Raw genomic sequence first — 19414 nt, 5'->3', positions numbered from 1 at the left:
TCATTGAGTGGGCCTGGTAAGGAGGACGGAAGGCTCTCTAACAAAATTGAATTCATCCAGCGGTTCCACAATGTCGAAAAGTGCCCAGTAGTTTTAAAAATGCAACTTTCAACAAAGCTGTGATGAAGCCAACGATTGTTGTGCAAATAGCAAAGACTATTGAAAAATAACCATGCGTGGAAATTATCATGATCAAATTGTTAATGGTATATGTCTAAGACTCACTCTAAAGGCCTATGATGAACCTGATAATGTAACTGAAGTTATTCCTAAAGTGTTTATTGTACGTTATCTAAAATTCGCATGAGATTTTTCCACACATTTTTCCACAATGTGCAATGCCACCCAGCCAAGAGTTCTTCCTCAGTTTACTAAGTGTGATTATGTTGTGTATTTTTGTATAGAATTATTGCATTTGTTGTATAATTATTGTAACTACTGTTATATAATATGGTATTCAACCAGTCAATGATAAATATATGATCAATGGTAAATAAATGATGACATTACTTATAGCAACTCTATAATGTTGCATACAAGTTGCATATTTGGGTTAATGTTTCTTATGATAGTTGATGAATATTACGTTGTCTCTCTTTTGTTAGACTGTCAGCTTCCAAGAGATGAACGTGTCATCTGCCAATGTAACAGTGGTTATACAATATCGAGACTCCTTCAACGCAGCTGTGACCAAAAATGTGGTTGTTGTAGCTCTCGGCATCTCCATCAACTACATCAATGCCAGTCTCATTCACACCTTCCGCAAACATCAGGTTTGACATTCCTTCACTGTCAACCAACCACTTATGATCAATTTAATGAAGAGATATGGCAGAAATTAATATTTATATCACCACCACCTCTGCTGCTGGATTAACAGTGAGTGTCCACTGAACAGCCAAATTTGCAGGCGTAGAGATTATGTGGAAAATTGTGGGAAGGTGAGTGTCAAAAAATTCCAAGCTCAACATTGACAGGGCGGTGCCAAAAGATGAACTAAAGTCTATTTCATGCAAATTTTACGCGTCTGAAGCAAGCATTAATAAGTAGAACAGCAGGTGTCAGTTTGATTCATGTCTGTTCATGAAGTATCCCCCTTGATGTTCCACCTGTCCCACCAGACAGAGCATGGAGGAAAAAAATATTATTACTGTTCCTACACATCCAATTTTGTATGATGCATCTTTTCACAAATTAAAATTCACTTTATTTTATTTATTAGCAGGAGGACCAGGATGTAAATGATCATTACCTGACAATTCTCAACATAGAAAAACAAGGAGTTAGGCCTACAATAACATCCATGACCTATATTACCTTTTTTGAAAAAAAAAAATTTAGGAATTGGAAATAAATAATACAAAAAAAAAATCTGAAAAAAAAATGTCTTTACCTTTCGCTTGATCCGGTCTGTGTGTAACTTCCTGCAACAACTCAACTCTCGCGAGACTTGAGAGAGACTTGGTTACAGACAGACCGGATCAAGCGAAAGGTAAAGAAAAACGTTTCATTTCTCTGTAGGGTCCTTTCCATAATGTTGTCAGACACTTATAATAACAATCTGAGCCTGTCAGTGGCAAAAACAAACACTTTTAGTGGACGTACATTGACGGTGCGATTTGCCCCGTCGGATTACATTGCAGCTCGTTTTGCGGCTGCCGGCTGAAGCGATCTCGCTCAATACTGGACCAATTTCAAAAATTGTTGTCCCCTTTAGTCACTTAGGCACAAAAAGATGGGAAAATAGGGTCCAGGTTGAAAAATACAGAAGTTACCCTTTAAGGCTTTAGAGATCTTTGAGCTTTAATGATTGCAGTGCCATCAGGACGCACGTAGGAGGCATAGGCAGAGGATGACCAACGGCCCAGTTGTTGAAGGAAAGCTGCTGATAGACCTTGCATGGCTGCGGAGGTTGCAGCACCTATTCTAAATGAATGACCTGAATAAAGCTTTGGGGGTATGTTACATCTCAGAAGAATCTGCTCTAAATGATAGCTAAACCAAGATTTGGACATGGGATTGTTATCTGGGGTCAGAAAAAGAGGGGCACAAGGGTCGGAGAGAGGCCTGTTTTTAAAAAATGTACACATTGATTTAAAAGGACAGAATTGAGAATCAATGCGAGCAATGATTACAGCGCAAGCACCTCCAGCTTTAGAGTGTTTAAGGAAAAGACTAAAGAATTCTGGGTGGAAAGATAAATCCGAAAAGGTAACGTCTTTACCTGGATCAAATGAATTTGAAGTGGTAAATTCACCACTCCTTAAAAACCCATAAAAAGCGAATAAAAAAGAACAATCCAAGAGAGAGTCGACATAGGAAGAAAAATAACCATGTCTCAAGACTGAAAGCATTTTATGCAAGATGGAAAGAGCAATAGGGAGTCTATTATCAATGCTAGAGGGGGAAACTTTTGAAATGCCTTTAAGTAACAGTTTAATGGCCGGATTGGAAAATAGGCTGGATGGATGGATGGATCAGAACATCTAGCATTAAACTGGATACCAGCGACCAGACCTCTTATATACTGAGGCTTAAAATGACGCACATCCATGCAATGACAAATAAATGCGCAAACAGCACTGATTGTAACAGGTTTTAGTGGCAAATTCAGAGAAACGCAGAACAAGGCAAAGGTTTTCCAAGCAAAATCATAGGATTTCAGGGTAGAGGCAGCTAGACCCTTTCTCATATAAAACCTGGCAGATTCTAAATATGACTGCAGGGAAAGCTGGTTTAATAGAGGGCTAATGCTTCTAGAGGGGGAACTGCTATGGGCGTTGGGCTGGCTTCTGGGCAAAGACTCTTAAATACCTAACATCGAAGCAGAGACAGCAGAGGCCAGAGAATGCTGTGGCACGTATGGGGCACTTGCGGTGGGAATGAATGGATGAGGTGCAGGTGCAGGAGCTGGTGCATGAATCAGCGGGATTTGAGAGGCAGTAAGCATTGCAGAGGAAGATGATGAGGCTTGGGTGTTCTCCAGAGACTGGAGGTGAGCATCAATTGCCTGAATAGAATTTACCACTGAGACTGTAGAGTTGATGTGAAGGTATTATGTGATGGATGAAAGGCAGCATTTGGTTGATCGGGATGAGCCAGGCTGGCAGAGACATTCTTGCGGTTGGCTTGAGGAGCTAGATGATGAGTTTTCTTTGTGTGATTGCGACCAGGAGCTGTTGAAAGGCCAGAGGTTGCAGGGGGCTCATCCCGGACTGGTGTTTCACAAACCACTTCGTTAGCCAGGTCATGGAGCTGCGAGAGCTCCAGACCCGGAGCCGGAGTAATGCCTTGAGCTTTTAACATCTCCAGAATTTCTGAACCTGACTCTCCTTGACGAGCAGCAATCCGAGCACTGCGCCAAGCTGCCGATGAGGTAGAAGCCGATTCAATTAATTCAGCATCGAACAGTTCCGTTTCTGAGTCTGACATCATGAAATAAGATGACAGGCCGAGAATTAGCAGCAATACAAAACGTAAACTCGCCATACACGACCTGCACAATTACAAATGAGCGCATAACAGCAGCATGAATGGCGTGCGCATAACAGCAGCATGAACTGACTAAAGTGGAGAGAGAGAAACATATTTAAAAAGACAGCAGCAAGATGATAGGCTAACAATGGAGGTGTGTCGCTGTGCTATTGGATAGATGTGACCAGCTGATGTGAACAGCTGATATCTCAATTGACGGACCCAGGAAATGACAGCAAGGAAATAATGAGTGAGCATGCGTGAGAGATGTGAATGGCAGGATGGTATGAGAAGTAAAACTACAGCCTAAGCATGCAAAAGATAGTCTTCCAAACTGAACCTTCGCTAAAGCTCCATAGAGATTTTGGTTTCCAAAAAAAGCATCAATGTTCTGTAATGATGATTCTTTGGAGAAACTCCCCTTTTCTCTACACCTTTCCCCACTTCCCATTTGCTGTTTTCTCTAGTCTTGCCCTTGCCCCTCTTCTACTGAACTCTGCTCCACTCAACTATTGTCTTTCCTCCCCACTCTCCTCTCTCAATTTTCCCCTCCATCCTCCTCTCCTTCCATCTCCCCATACCCCTCTCCTCTTCATTCCCGCCAACCAGATCTTCTACATGAATCCTCGCTACATCCTTTTCATTCACCTGGTGGTCAACGATATGATCCAGCTGATGCTCACTATCATGCTATTCCTCCTCACCTACACAGTCTACACAATAAATGTCTCCCTCTGCTGCTGTGCCATCCTGCTTGCTTTTTTCACCACCGAAAACACCCCTCTGAACCTGGCCTGCATGGCGGTAGAGTGCTACATTGCCGTCTGCGTCCCCCTCCGCCATGCGCAGATCTGTACAGTCAAAAGAACACACATGCTGATTGGTCTGATCTGGGCGACGAGCATGTTGTCTGTCCTCCCCGACCTCTTTGTCGCCCTGGCCACAGAACCCCTGGAGTTTTTTCATACCCGAGTCTTCTGTCTCAGGGAAACCGTCTTCAGGAATCCCACCGTTATCAAGAAGAGGGATATCACCTATATAGTGTTCCTAGTCATAGTTTGGCTTATTATCTTCTACACTTACTTCAGGATCCTGTTCACTGCCAAGGAGGCAAGCACCGATGCTAAGAAGGCCCGGAAAACTATCCTCCTCCATGGGTTTCAGCTGCTGTTGTGTATGGCTACCTATGCCCTCCCCGTGTTAAAAAAAGCTCTGCTGTACTGGTTCCCTGAACATTATGCGGACTCCCTCTTTGCTTGCTATATTATTATACACATCCTGCCACGATCCATTAGTCCAATTATCTATGGCCTACGGGACAAGACTTTCAGGAGGTACCTGAAAACGTATCTGTTGTGTAAAGTGAGAATACAGTAATCACCCATCCACAGACTGTAATTAGGAGGTCTTTATTTTTTTTAAAAAAGGTGACACTTCATGAACTCTGGAAGGCTTTCCTGAGCATCCTAAGCCCACCTTGCATTCACTTTCCCCAAATTAGCCCATGTCGCCCTTCTCCAGCACTCTCTCCACTCGCTCTGCTGCTCATGTCATTGACAACCCAAGGCTGCTAAGGGAGCTACATCGCCATGCCTCCAGGCCATAGTCCAGGCCGATGATTGTTATCCCTCTTGGCTCCCCAGTGGTGCTATGATCTAAGCACTCCAGTCAGGACTTTGGTTCTATAAATTGAGTTATTCTTTGCTTTCAACTATAAATAAAGCTCATTCTACTGCTGCACTCATTGTAAGGTGCTCTGGATTAGTGTCAGCTAAATGTCTAAAATGTAAACGTGTAACACAATCATATGGAGTAAATAAGAGCTTCATAGCAGCTACATGTCACATACATGAATACTGATGAAATATTTGCATCAGGTTTCATTAAATGTTTACGCAATACTGACGTGCAAAGGCAAAATGTAGTAACTATAAGTTTGGTCAAAATTGAATTAAGACTGGAAACCGACTTTGTTCACCAGCCTCTGTTTTATCTTGTAACAAACTGTTTTGGCTCATTTATGTTTAGTTTGAGACAAAACTGCATGTCAAATTTGCAGTAACAAAAAAAACAGCTAAATCCAAGGCAGAATGCAGTAGGAGTAGTTGCTGCGCTCTGGCCTTGAATCTCCAGCTGCAGCTGTAAATACTGCGGTCTGCCGTGGTTATACAAATACAAATGAAGTTTGTGTTTATGTTCTCAGTAAGAAATTGTATAATTTTGCCTGGTTGCAATTATTGGAAACGATAGACAGAAAATGACTATAGATCATCTACCTCCTGTGATTTCCATGGTTGTTCATGTCCACATATGTAAGTGTGATGAAAGATATGAACATCGTATCAAAGTTAAATATCATTTTCAACTCAAACTACAGCTCTATGCTATGGCTGGAGAGTCAGAGTCAATAAGGCAGATAGTGTGAGCACACACACACGGACCCATGTGCATGCGTACTAGGGCTGTCAACGAATATTCTAAATTCGATTATATAATCGAATTGTAAAAAAAAACAGACATTCGATTATGAAAATTAATATTCGATTGTGAAAAAAAAAAAAAAGCAGCACTACCGCGGCTGTCCGCCTCGCGAGTTCTTGCGTGGGCCTGGGCCGCTGCACTGAATGCACTGCATGATGGACAGAAGTCACACAACGTCACTTTCATTGATTGAAAATGAAATATAGGTCAAGCTGAAACGAGCGAATAATTCAACAACAACCGTGTGGTAATGATGGCAGAGAGTTCACAACCCCCTCCGAGCAATCTAAAAAGCCCTGTTTGGAAATACTTCGGATTTTGGTCAGACGGCAAAATTGTGGAACCTCGAGATAAAGTTGTATCAAATTGTTTATTTAAACCAGTATGAATATTACCTAACCTGTATAAAAATTAGGCTATCGAATAACATATCAATTACGAATCATTCATTTGATCTCGCTCCGAGAGACAGCGCGTCCTCAGTGAGAGAGAGAGAGGTCTTTAAATGAAGTTTTACGGTATAGGACATTATTTTATTTGTTTATTTTGTAATGTGTAGGTATGTAGATCTTTTAAAAGACATGTTTATGTTGAAATAAATATACCTATACAAGTAGTTATGTCTCTCATTGTATTGGTTTGCCCTCTTATGGACATAATGCGCAAAAATAGATATTCGAATGGTTCGAACCTATGTGTTTTTTTAGAAGGAATAATGGAACGTCATTTTTGGCCAATTTTGACAGCCCTAATGTGTACACAACCATACATCCATGCACGCACGCACACACACACACACACACACACACACACATCTACTACCCACCTGTATGCATTCACACCTACACCTACACATGTATACACACACCCCTGTATCCTTAGATGTTTGCCAACCCCAGCACATATAAAAGTATCTGATAGATTTTCTGGAGCCACTCTCTGTTATGTCACGTTGGCATCCTGGTCTGACTGCATTAACTAAGGTAAGTACCACCTGTGAACTTTCACTACAGTCATATAGCCACAGAGGAATGTCACAATAGAGTTGAATGAAGTGCTGCAATGCTATGATAGTGAAATACATTTTCATCAACTCATTCATATTTCCTTATCATATTCTGACTTGACCGATAATGTATATTCTGACTTGACTGATGATGTATATCACCAGGTTGGTCTTTACCTGAGGTGTGCATTGTCCATGTGTGGCAGCAAACATGCTGGTTATGGCTACATGATCCTATCTTACTCTAGTGTGTTTTTTTTTTTTTTCTGAGATTTGTCTTTTCTCCTGTTGCAGGATAATTTGTATTTTGAAATCCATGTTATTATCAGTCCTGAGGCACTTCCCTCATCCACACTCCCAGCACAGCATTCTGAAACTGAGATCTCCACCATTTGAAAAACATCACAATAGCTTGACAATTGAAAGCAAAAAGTTGAAAATAATTATGATGCTTTTTAAAGGATCTTAGGTAACTTCTTGTAAGTCCTTGGTTGAAAATAATACTAGTTTTACAGACTGATCATCTATAATCAATGATGAACTTCCTTCCCAAAATGGATATCGTTTTGGAATTCTTACTCAGCCTCACCTTCACAGTTTCAAGACAAAGTGTCAAAACAATGAACTGAATGAAGTGGAAATTGGAACCACACTGAAAATAATGATGATTAAAAAAGGGCCGTTCATGTTGTTCTTTCCACTACTGTGGTTATTTTAACTGTATTTTCAAAATATTATATTGATTTTTATCTTTCAAGTTGATGCCCTGATCTTCTGCCTGAGGTGAGTACTACTTTCTTGTGCTCTTGTCATTGAGTGGGCCTGGTAAGGAGGACGGAAGGCTCTCTAACAAAATTGAATTCATCCAGCGGTTCCACAATGTCGAAAAGTGCCCAGTAGTTTTAAAAATGCAACTTTCAACAAAGCTGTAATGAAGCCAACGATTGTGGTGCAAATAGCAAAGACTATTGAAAAATAACCATGCGTGGAAATTATCATGATCAAATTGTTAATGGTATATGTCTAAGACTCACTCTAAAGGCCTATGATGAACCTGATAATGTAACTGAAGTTATTCCTAAAGTGTTTATTGTACGTTATCTAAAATTCGCATGAGATTTTTCCACAATGTGCAATGCCACCCAGCCAAGAGTTCTTCCTCAGTTTACTAAGTGTGATTATGTTGTGTATTATTGTATAGAATTATTGCATTTGTTGTATAATTATTGTAACTACTGTTATATAATATGGTATTCAACCAGTCAATGATAAATATATGATCAATGGTAAATAAATGATGACATTACTTATAGCAACTCTATAATGTTGCATACAAGTTGCATATTTGGGTTAATGTTTCTTATGATAGTTGATGAATATTACGTTGTCTCTCTTTTGTTAGACTTCAACTTCAGCTTCCAAGAGATGAACGTGTCATCTGCCAATGTAACAGTGGTTATACAATATCGAGACTCCTTCGCCACAGCTGTGACCAAAAATGTGGTTGTTGTGGCTCTCGGCATCTCCATCAACTACATCAATGCCAGTCTCATTCACACCTTCCGCAAACATCAGGTTTGACATTCCTTCACTGTCAACCAACCACTTATGATCAATTTAATGAGGAGATATGGCAGAAATTAATATTTATATCACCACCACCTCTGCTGCTGGATTAACAGTGAGTGTCCACTGAACGGCCAAATTTGCAGGCGTAGAGATTATGTGGAAAATTGTGGGAAGGTGAGCGTCAAAAAATTCCAAGCTCAACATTGACAGGGCGGTGCCAAAAGATGAACTAAAGTCTATTTCATGCAAATTTTACACGTCTGAAGCAAGCATTAATAAGTAGAACAGCAGGTGTCAGTTTGATTCATGTCTGTTCATGAAGTATCCCCCTTGATGTTCCACCTGTCCCACCAGACAGAGCATGGAGGAAAAATAATTATTACTGTTCCTACACATCCAATTTTGTATGATGCATCTTTTCACAAATTAAAATTCACTTTATTTTATTTATTAGCAGGAGGACCAGGATGTAAATGACCATTACCTGACAATTCTCAACATAGAAAAACAAGGAGTTAGGCCTACAATAACATCCATGACCCATATTACCTTTCTTGAAAAAAAAAATGTAGGAATTGGAAATAAATAATAATAAAAAATAAAAAAATCTGAAAAAAAAAATAGTGTTTGTGTTCAGTTGAGCATTTATCTAGGATAAGTCCTATACCATCAAATTTTCCTACACCGATTATTTCCACACCCATGAAGCGTCCAAAATTTACGAGCACAGCGTTGGCAAGGAGTGTGGGTGTTGTCAGTGGACAGTCACTGTAAAACTACAGGCAGAAAGAAGAAGAGTGCTGTGTCTAGCTAATGTTTGATTCACCAGAATTAGCAGCACACCTTTCAGGTATTAAAAGTCCAATCCTAGGTCTAGTGGTGAAAAAGCATTGTCCATCTATAAATGCTTCTGCGGGTGATTGCCAGCTCTTGATAAAGGAGCGGCACAAGGATAAAGTTATGGTAAACATCTATCTAATTCGAGGAATCTCTGTCTGTGAGTGAGTGTGTGTGTATGTGTGTGTGTCCTTCGCATATCTCGAGAACCGTTCGTCCGATCGACTTCACACTTGGCGAGTGTATTGCTGGGGACCCAAGGATGTGCAGTGTCGGATTTGGTGCAATTTGGACACGTGACACGTTCAATATTAATAAACCGACTAAACAAGCGAACAGCGAGCCTCTCAGCTCTGTGTCTGAGTGCAGCGGGGGGGGGGGCTTCAGGGCTCTGACTGGCTGAGCGGGACAAAGGCACGCGCCCCGCTCATGCCCGAGAGAGAAGAACGAGCACACACAGGAGAAAATAACAGAGGCGGAGGCAGTAAAACTAGCCAATAGGAGCGCAGACACGTTTGATTGGCAGCAGAATCAACCAATGGAAGGCCGTAAACTGCTTCTACGGTTCAAGCGCAGTTTAGTCTCACTGGTGAAGTCTGGGGACTGGGGACCCAAGGACGTGCAGTGTCGGATTTGGTGCAATTTGGACACGCGACACGTTCAATATTACTAAACTTTGAATAAACAAGCGGACAGCGCTCTGTGCGGCAGCGGGGCTCAAGCGGTACGGGCACACGCGATTCTCGAGAAAGCAGCACTACGGGCACGAGCAGTTCTCGAGAAAGCAGCAAGCAGCAATCGGCCCGTTCCGGACAGGCACGTTTTGAACGGGCACTGCACTAGTCAAGTCAATATTAAATGCACTATATTTTGAATCTGTACAATGTTTGCTAATGTGTTCATTGTAAACACTGCAGCAATGACTCAAGTAATTGCCATTTATGTCAGAATGAGAAAACTTAATTACGATACTACAATGTGTGCTCTTAGAAATATGTAAATCCAGTACAAAAACATAGAGATTTTGGTTTCCAAAAAAAGCATCAATGTTCTGTAATGATGATTCTTTGGAGAAACTCCCCTTTTCTCTACACCTTTCCCCACTTCCCATGTGCTGTTTTCTCTAGTCTTGCCCTTGCCCCTCTTCTACTGAACTCTGCTCCACTCAACTATTTTCTTTCCTCCCCACTCTCCTCTCTCAATTTTCCCCTCCATCCTCCTCTCCTTCCATCTCCCCATACCCCTCTCCTCTTCATTCCCGCCAACCAGATCTTCTACATGAATCCTCGCTACATCCTTTTCATTCACCTGGTGGTCAACGATATGATCCAGCTGATGCTCACTATCATGCTATTCCTCCTCAGCTACACCCTCTACACAATAAATGTCTCCCTCTGCTGCTGTGCCATCCTGCTTGCTCTTTTCACCACCGAAAACACCCCTCTGAACCTGGCCTGCATGGCGGTAGAGTGCTACATTGCCATCTGCGTCCCCCTCCGCCATGCGCAGATCTGTACAGTCAAAAGAACACACATGCTGATTGGTCTGATCTGGGCGACGAGCATGTTGTCTGTCCTCCCCGACCTCTTCGTCGCCCTGGCCACAGAACCCCTGGAGTTTTTTCATACCCGAGTCTTCTGTCTCAGGGAAACCGTCTTCAGGAATCCCACCATTATCAAGAAGAGGGATATCACCTATATAGTGTTCCTAGTCATAGTTTGGCTCATTATCTTCTACACTTACTTCAGGATCCTGTTCACTGCCAAGGAGGCAAGCACCGATGCTAAGAAGGCCCAGAAAACTATCCTCCTTCATGGATTTCAGCTGCTGTTGTGTATGGCTACCTATGCCCTCCCCGTGTTAAAAAAAGCTCTGCTGTACTGGTTCCCTGAACATTATGCGGACTCCCTCTTTGCTTGCTATATTATTATACACATCCTGCCACGATCCATTAGTCCAATCATCTATGGCCTACGGGACAAGACTTTCAGGAGGTACCTGAAAACGTATCTGTTGTGTAAAGTGAGAATACAGTAATCACCCATCCACAGACTGCAATTAGGAGGTCTTTATTTAAAAAAAAAAAGGTGACACTTCATGAACTCTGGAAGGCTTTCCTGAGCATCCTAAGCCCACCTTGCATTCACTTTCCCCAAATTAGCCCATGTCGCCCTTCTCCAGCACTCTCTCCACTCGCTCTGCTGCTCATGTCATTGACAACCCAAGGCTGCTAAGGGAGCTACATCGCCATGCCTCCAGGCCATAGTCCGGGCCGATGATTGTTATCCCTCTTGGCTCCCCAGTGGTGCTATGATCTAAGCACTCCAGTCAGGACTTTGGTTCTATAAATTGAGTTATTCTATGCTTTCAACTATAAATAAAGCTCATTCTACTGCTGCACTCATTGTAAGGTGCTCTGGATTAGTGTCAGCTAAATGTCTAAAATGTAAACGTGTAACACAATCATATGGAGTAAATAAGAGCTTCATAGCAGCTACATGTCACATACATGAATACTGATGAAATCTTTGCATCAGGTTTCATTAAATGTTTACGCAATACTGACGTGCAAAGGCAAAATGTAGTAACTACAAGTTTGGTCAAAATTGAATTAAGACTGGAAACCGACTTTGTTCACCAGCCTCTGTTTTATCTTGTAACAAACTGTTTTGGCTCATTTATGTTTAGTTTGAGACAAAACTGCATGTCAAATTTGCAGTAACAAAAAAACCCAGCTAAATCCAAGGCAGAATGCAGTAGGAGTAGTTGCTGCGCTCTGGCCTTGAATCTCCAGCTGCAGCTGTAAATACTGCGGTCTGCCGTGGTAATACAAATACAAATTAAGTTTGTGTTTATGTTCTCAGTAAGAAATTGTATAATTTTGCCTGGTTGCAATTATTGGAAACAATAGACAGAAAATGACTATAGATCATCTACCTCCTGTGATTTCCATGGTTGTTCATGTCCACATATGTAAGTGTGATGAAAGATATGAACATCGTATCAAAGTTAAATATCATTTTCAACTCAAACTACAGCTCTATGCTATGGCTGGAGAGTCAGAGTCAATAAGGCAGATAGTGTGAGCACACACACACGGACCCATGTGCATGCGTACTAGGGCTGTCAACGAATATTCTAAATTCGATTATATAATCGAATTGTAAAAAAAAACAGACATTCGATTATGAAAATTAATATTCGATTGTGAAAAAAAAAAAAAAGCAGCACTACCGCGGCTGTCCGCCTCGCGAGTTCTTGCGTGGGCCTGGGCCGCTGCACTGAATGCACTGCATGATGGACAGAAGTCACACAACGTCACTTTCATTGATTGAAAATGAAATATAGGTCAAGCTGAAACGAGCGAATAATTCAACAACAACCGTGTGGTAATGATGGCAGAGAGTTCACAACCCCCTCCGAGCAATCTAAAAAGCCCTGTTTGGAAATACTTCGGATTTTGGTCAGACGGCAAAATTGTGGAACCTCGAGATAAAGTTGTATCAAATTGTTTATTTAAACCAGTATGAATATTACCTAACCTGTATAAAAATTAGGCTATCGAATAACATATCAATTACGAATCATTCATTTGATCTTGCTCCGAGAGACAGCGCGTTCTCAGTTCTCACTCTAGCACCAACCACGGCGCAGAGAGAGAGAGCGAGAGAGAGAGAGAGACTTGTATATACCTATACAAGTAGTTATGTCTCTCATTGTATTGGTTTGCCCTCTTATGGACATAATGCGCAAAAATAGATATTCGAATGGTTCGAACCTATGTGTTTTTTTAGAAGGAATAATGGAACGTCATTTTTGGCCAATTTTGACAGCCCTAATGTGTACACAACCATACATCCATGCAGGCACGCACACACACACACACACACACACACACACACACACACACACACACACACACACACACACACACACACATCTACTACCCACCTGCATGCATTCACACCTACACCTACACATGTATACACACACCCCTGTATCCTTAGATGTTTGCCAACCCCAGCACATATAAAAGTATCTGATAGATTTTCTGGAGCCACTCTCTGTTATGTCACGTTGGCATCCTGGTCTGACTGCATTAACTAAGGTAAGTACCACCTGTGAACTTTCACTACAGTCATATAGCCACAGAGGAATGTCACAATAGAGTTGAATGAAGTGCTGCAATGCTATGATAGTGAAATACATTTTCATCAACTCATTCATATTTCCTTATCATATTCTGACTTGACCGATAATGTATATTCTGACTTGACTGATGATGTATATCACCAGGTTGGTCTTTACCTGAGGTGTGCATTGTCCATGTGTGGCAGCAAACATGCTGGTTATGGCTACATGATCCTATCTTACTCTAGTGTGTTTTTTTTTTTTTTTCTGAGATTTGTCTTTTCTCCTGTTGCAGGATAATTTGTATTTTGAAATCCATGTTATTATCAGTCCTGAGGCACTTCCCTCATCCACACTCCCAGCACAGCATTCTGAAACTGAGATCTCCACCATTTGAAAAACATCACAATAGCTTGACAATTGAAAGCAAAAAGTTGAAAATAATTATGATGCTTTTTAAAGGATCTTAGGTAACTTCTTGTAAGTCCTTGGTTGAAAATAATACTAGTTTTACAGACTGATCATCTATAATCAATGATGAACTTCCTTCCCAAAATGGATATCGTTTTGGAATTCTTACTCAGCCTCACCTTCACAGTTTCAAGACAAAGTGTCAAAACAATGAACTGAATGAAGTGGAAATTGGAACCACACTGAAAATAATGATGATTAAAAAAGGGCCGTTCATGTTGTTCTTTCCACTACTGTGGTTATTTTAATTGTATTTTCAAAATATTATATTGATTTTTATCTTTCAAGTTGATGCCCTGATCTTCTGCCTGAGGTGAGTACTACTTTCTTGTGCTCTTATCATTGAGTGGGCCTGGTAAGGAGGACGGAAGGCTCTCTAACAAAATTGAATTCATCCAGCGGTTCCACAATGTCGAAAAGTGCCCAGTAGTTTTAAAAATGCAACTTTCAACAAAGCTGTAATGAAGCCAACGATTGTGGTGCAAATAGCAAAGACTATTGAAAAATAACCATGCGTGGAAATTATCATGATCAAATTGTTAATGGTATATGTCTAAGACTCACTCTAAAGGCCTATGATGAACCTGATAATGTAACTGAAGTTATTCCTAAAGTGTTTATTGTACGTTATCTAAAATTCGCATGAGATTTTTCCACACATTTTTCCACAATGTGCAATGCCACCCAGCCAAGAGTTCTTCCTCAGTTTACTAAGTGTGATTATGTTGTGTATTATTGTATAGAATCATTGCATTTGTTGTATAATTATTGTAACTACTGTTATATAATATGGTATTCAACCAGTCAATGATAAATATATGATCAATGGTAAATAAATGATGACATTACTTATAGCAACTCTATAATGTTGCATACAAGTTGCATATTTGGGTTAATGTTTCTTATGATAGTTGATGAATATTACGTTGTCTCTCTTTTGTTAGACTTCAACTTCAGCTTCCAAGAGATGAACGTGTCATCTGCCAATGTAACAGTGGTTATACAATATCGAGACTCCTTCGCCACAGCTGTGACCAAAAATGTGGTTGTTGTGGCTCTCGGCATCTCCATCAACTACATCAATGCCAGTCTCATTCACACCTTCCGCAAACATCAGGTTTGACATTCCTTCACTGTCAACCAACCACTTATGATCAATTTAATGAGGAGATATGGCAGAAATTAATATTTATATCACCACCACCTCTGCTGCTGGATTAACAGTGAGTGTCCACTGAACGGCCAAATTTGCAGGCGTAGAGATTATGTGGAAAATTGTGGGAAGGTGAGCGTCAAAAAATTCCAAGCTCAACATTGACAGGGCGGTGCCAAAAGATGAACTAAAGTCTATTTCATGCAAATTTTACACGTCTGAAGCAAGCATTAATAAGTAGAACAGCAGGTGTCAGTTTGATTCATGTCTGTTCATGAAGTATCCTCCTTGATGTTCCACCTGTCCCACCAGACAGAGCATGGCGGAAAAATAATTATTACTGTTCCTACACATCCAATTTTGTATGATGCATCTTTTCACAAATTAAAATTCACTTTATTTTATTTATTAGCAGGAGGACCAGGATGTAAATGATCATTACCTGACAATTCTCAACATAGAAAAACAAGGAGTTAGGCCTACAATAACATCCATGACCCATATTAACTTTTTTGAAAAAAAATAATTTAGGAATTAGAAATAAATAATAATACAAAAAAAAAAAATCTGAAAAAAAAATAGTGTTTGTGTTCAGTTGAGCATTTTTCTAGGATAAGTCCTATACCATCAAATTTGCCTACATCGATTTCCACACCCATGAAGCGTCCAAAATTTACGAGCACAGCGTTGGCAAGGAGTGTGGGTGTTGTCAGTGGACAGTCACTGTAAAACTACAGGCAGAAAGAAGAAGAGTGCTGTGTCTAGCTAATGTTTGATTCACCAGAATTAGCAGCACACCTTTCAGGTATTACAAGTCCAATCCTAGGTCTAGTGGTGGAAAAAGCATTGTCCATCTATAAATGCTTCTGCGGGTGATTGTCAGCTCTTGATAAAGGAGCGGCACAAGGATAAAGTTATTGTAAACATCTATCTACTAATTCGAGGAATCTCTGTCTGTGAGTGAGTGTGTGTGTGTCCTTCGCATATCTCGAGAACCGTTCGTCCGATCAACTTCACACTTGGCGAGTGTATTGCTGGGGACCCAAGGATGTGCAGTGTCGGATTTGGTGCAATTTGGACACGTGACACGTTCAATATTAATAAACCGACTAAACAAGCGAACAGCGAGCCTCTCAGCTCTGTGTCTGAGTGCAGCGGGGGGGGGGGCTTCAGGGCTCTGACTGGCTGAGCGGGACAAAGGCACGCGCCCCGCTCATGCCCGAGAGAGAAGAACGAGCACACACAGGAGAAAATAACAGAGGCGGAGGCAGTAAAACTAGCCAATAGGAGCGCAGACACGTTTGATTGGCAGCAGAATCAACCAATGGAAGGCCGTAAACTGCTTCTACGGTTCAAGCGCAGTTTAGTCTCACTGGTGAAGTCTGGGGACTGGGGACCCAAGGACGTGCAGTGTCGGATTTGGTGCAATTTGGACACGCGACACGTTCAATATTACTAAACTTTGAATAAACAAGCGGACAGCGCTCTGTGCGGCAGCGGGGCTCAAGCGGTACGGGCACACGCGATTCTCGAGAAAGCAGCACTACGGGCACGAGCAGTTCTCGAGAAAGCAGCAAGCAGCAATCGGCCCGTTCCGGACAGGCACGTTTTGAACGGGCACTGCACTAGTCAAGTCAATATTAAATGCACTATATTTTGAATCTGTACAATGTTTGCTAATGTGTTCATTGTAAACACTGCAGCAATGACTCAAGTAATTGCCATTTATGTCAGAATGAGAAAACTTAATTACGATACTACAATGTGTGCTCTTAGAAATATGTAAATCCAGTACAAAAACATAGAGATTTTGGTTTCCAAAAAAAGCATCAATGTTCTGTAATGATGATTCTTTGGAGAAACTCCCCTTTTCTCTACACCTTTCCCCACTTCCCATGTGCTGTTTTCTCTAGTCTTGCCCTTGCCCCTCTTCTACTGAACTCTGCTCCACTCAACTATTTTCTTTCCTCCCCACTCTCCTCTCTCAATTTTCCCCTCCATCCTCCTCTCCTTCCATCTCCCCATACCCCTCTCCTCTTCATTCCCGCCAACCAGATCTTCTACATGAATCCTCGCTACATCCTTTTCATTCACCTGGTGGTCAACGATATGATCCAGCTGATGCTCACTATCATGCTATTCCTCCTCAGCTACACCCTCTACACAATAAATGTCTCCCTCTGCTGCTGTGCCATCCTGCTTGCTCTTTTCACCACCGAAAACACCCCTCTGAACCTGGCCTGCATGGCGGTAGAGTGCTACATTGCCATCTGCGTCCCCCTCCGCCATGCGCAGATCTGTACAGTCAAAAGAACACACATGCTGATTGGTCTGATCTGGGCGACGAGCATGTTGTCTGTCCTCCCCGACCTCTTCATCGCCCTGGCCACAGAACCCCTGGAGTTTTTTCATACCCGAGTCTTCTGTCTCAGGGAAACCGTCTTCAGGAATCCCACCATTATCAAGAAGAGGGATATCACCTATATAGTGTTCCTAGTCATAGTTTGGCTCATTATCTTCTACACTTACTTCAGGATCCTGTTCACTGCCAAGGAGGCAAGCACCGATGCTAAGAAGGCCCAGAAAACTATCCTCCTCCATGGATTTCAGCTGCTGTTGTGTATGGCTACCTATGCAGGCCCCCTGTTAAAAAAAGCTCTGCTGTACTGGTTCCCTGAACATTATGCGGACTCCCTCTTTGCTTGCTATATTATTATACACATCCTGCCACGATCCATTAGTCCAATCATCTATGGCCTACGGGACAAGACTTTCAGGAGGTACCTGAAAAGGTATCTGTTGTGTAAAGTGAGCATACAGTAATCACCCATCCACAGACTGTAATTAGGAGGTCTTTATTTAAAAAGAAAAAGGTGACACTTCATGAACTCTGGAAGGCTTTCCTGAGCATCCTAAGCCCACCTTGCATTCACTTTCCCCAAATTAGCCCATGTCGCCCTTCTCCAGCACTCTCTCCACTCGCTCTGCTGCTCATGTCATTGACAACCCAAGGCTGCTAAGGGAGCTACATCGCCATGCCTCCAGGCCATAGTCCGGGCCGATGATTGTTATCCCTCTTGGCTCCCCAGTGGTGCTATGATCTAAGCACTCCAGTCAGGACTTTGGTTCTATAAATAGAGTTATTCTTTGCTTTCAACTATAAATAAAGCTCATTCTACTGCTGCACTCATTGTAAGGTGCTCTGGATTAGTGTCAGCTAAATGTCTAAAATGTAAACGTGTAACACAATCATATGGAGTAAATAAGAGCTTCATAGCAGCTACATGTCACATACATGAATACTGATGAAATCTTTGCATCAGGTTTCATTAAATGTTTACGCAATACTGACGTGCAAAGGCAAAATGTAGAAACTACAAGTTTGGTCAAAATTGAATTAAGACTGGAAACCGACTTTGTTCACCAGCCTCTGTTTTATCTTGTAACAAACTGTTTTGGCTCATTTATGTTTAGTTTGAGACAAAACTGCATGTCAAATTTGCAGTAACAAAAAAACCAGCTAAATCCAAGGCAGAATGCAGTAGGAGTAGTTGCTGCGCTCTGGCCTTGAATCTCCAGCTGCAGCTGTAAATACTGCTGTCTGCCGTGGTTATACAAATACAAATGAAGTTTGTGTTTATGTTCTCAGTGAGAAATTGTATAATTTTGCCTGGTTGCAATTATTGGAAACAATAGACAGAAAATGACTATATCATCTACCTCCTGTGATTTCCATGGTTGTTCATGTCCACATATGTAAGTGTGATGAAAGATATGAACATCGTATCAAAGTTAAATATCATTTTCAACTCAAACTACAGCTCTATGCTATGGCTGGAGAGTCAGAGTCAATAAGGCAGATAGTGTGAGCACACACACACGGACCCATGTGCATGCGTACTAGGGCTGTCAACGAATATTCTAAATTCGATTATATAATCGAATTGTAAAAAAAAACAGACATTCGATTATGAAAATTAATATTCGATTGTGAAAAAAAAAAAAAAAGCAGCACTACCGCGGCTGTCCGCCTCGCGAGTTCTCGCGTGGGCCTGGGCCGCTGCACTGAATGCACTGCATGATGGACAGAAGTCACACAACGTCACTTTCATTGATTGAAAATGAAATATAGGTCAAGCTGAAACGAGCGAATAATTCAACAACAACCGTGTGGTAATGATGGCAGAGAGTTCACAACCCCCTCCGAGCAATCTAAAAAGCCCTGTTTGGAAATACTTCGGATTTTGGTCAGACGGCAAAATTGTGTAACCTCGAGATAAAGTTGTATCAAA

The 19414-nt window shown here is 41.5% G+C and overlaps 3 protein-coding genes across 3 annotated transcripts; all 3 read left to right on the top strand.

The window, feature by feature from the left end:
- The first annotated feature begins 623 nt into the window (after window positions 1-623).
- LOC144539330 (odorant receptor 131-2-like) lies at window positions 624-5080 on the top strand. Its single transcript, XM_078283424.1, has 3 exons — window positions 624-773; window positions 4084-4836; window positions 4976-5080. The coding sequence occupies exons 1-3, from the start codon at window positions 624-626 to the stop codon at window positions 5078-5080; spliced, it is 1008 nt and encodes a 335-aa protein (XP_078139550.1).
- A 3306-nt stretch (window positions 5081-8386) lies between these two features.
- On the top strand, window positions 8387-11633 carry LOC144539329 (odorant receptor 131-2-like). Its single transcript, XM_078283423.1, has 3 exons — window positions 8387-8536; window positions 10637-11389; window positions 11529-11633. Exons 1-3 carry the CDS (start codon window positions 8387-8389, stop codon window positions 11631-11633), a joined length of 1008 nt encoding a protein of 335 aa, XP_078139549.1.
- Window positions 11634-14936: 3303 nt separating this feature from the next.
- LOC144539328 (odorant receptor 131-2-like) lies at window positions 14937-17945 on the top strand. The gene is made up of 2 exons (XM_078283422.1): window positions 14937-15086; window positions 17178-17945. The coding sequence occupies exons 1-2, from the start codon at window positions 14937-14939 to the stop codon at window positions 17943-17945; spliced, it is 918 nt and encodes a 305-aa protein (XP_078139548.1).
- The last annotated feature ends 1469 nt before the right edge of the window (window positions 17946-19414 follow it).

The sequence above is a fragment of the Centroberyx gerrardi genome, chromosome 5 (genome assembly GCF_048128805.1).
Source record: "Centroberyx gerrardi isolate f3 chromosome 5, fCenGer3.hap1.cur.20231027, whole genome shotgun sequence".
In the NCBI taxonomy this organism is placed as follows: domain Eukaryota; kingdom Metazoa; phylum Chordata; class Actinopteri; order Beryciformes; family Berycidae; genus Centroberyx; species Centroberyx gerrardi.
Note: the sequence above shows the minus strand (reverse complement) of the source record. Positions and strands in the feature narration are given on the sequence as shown.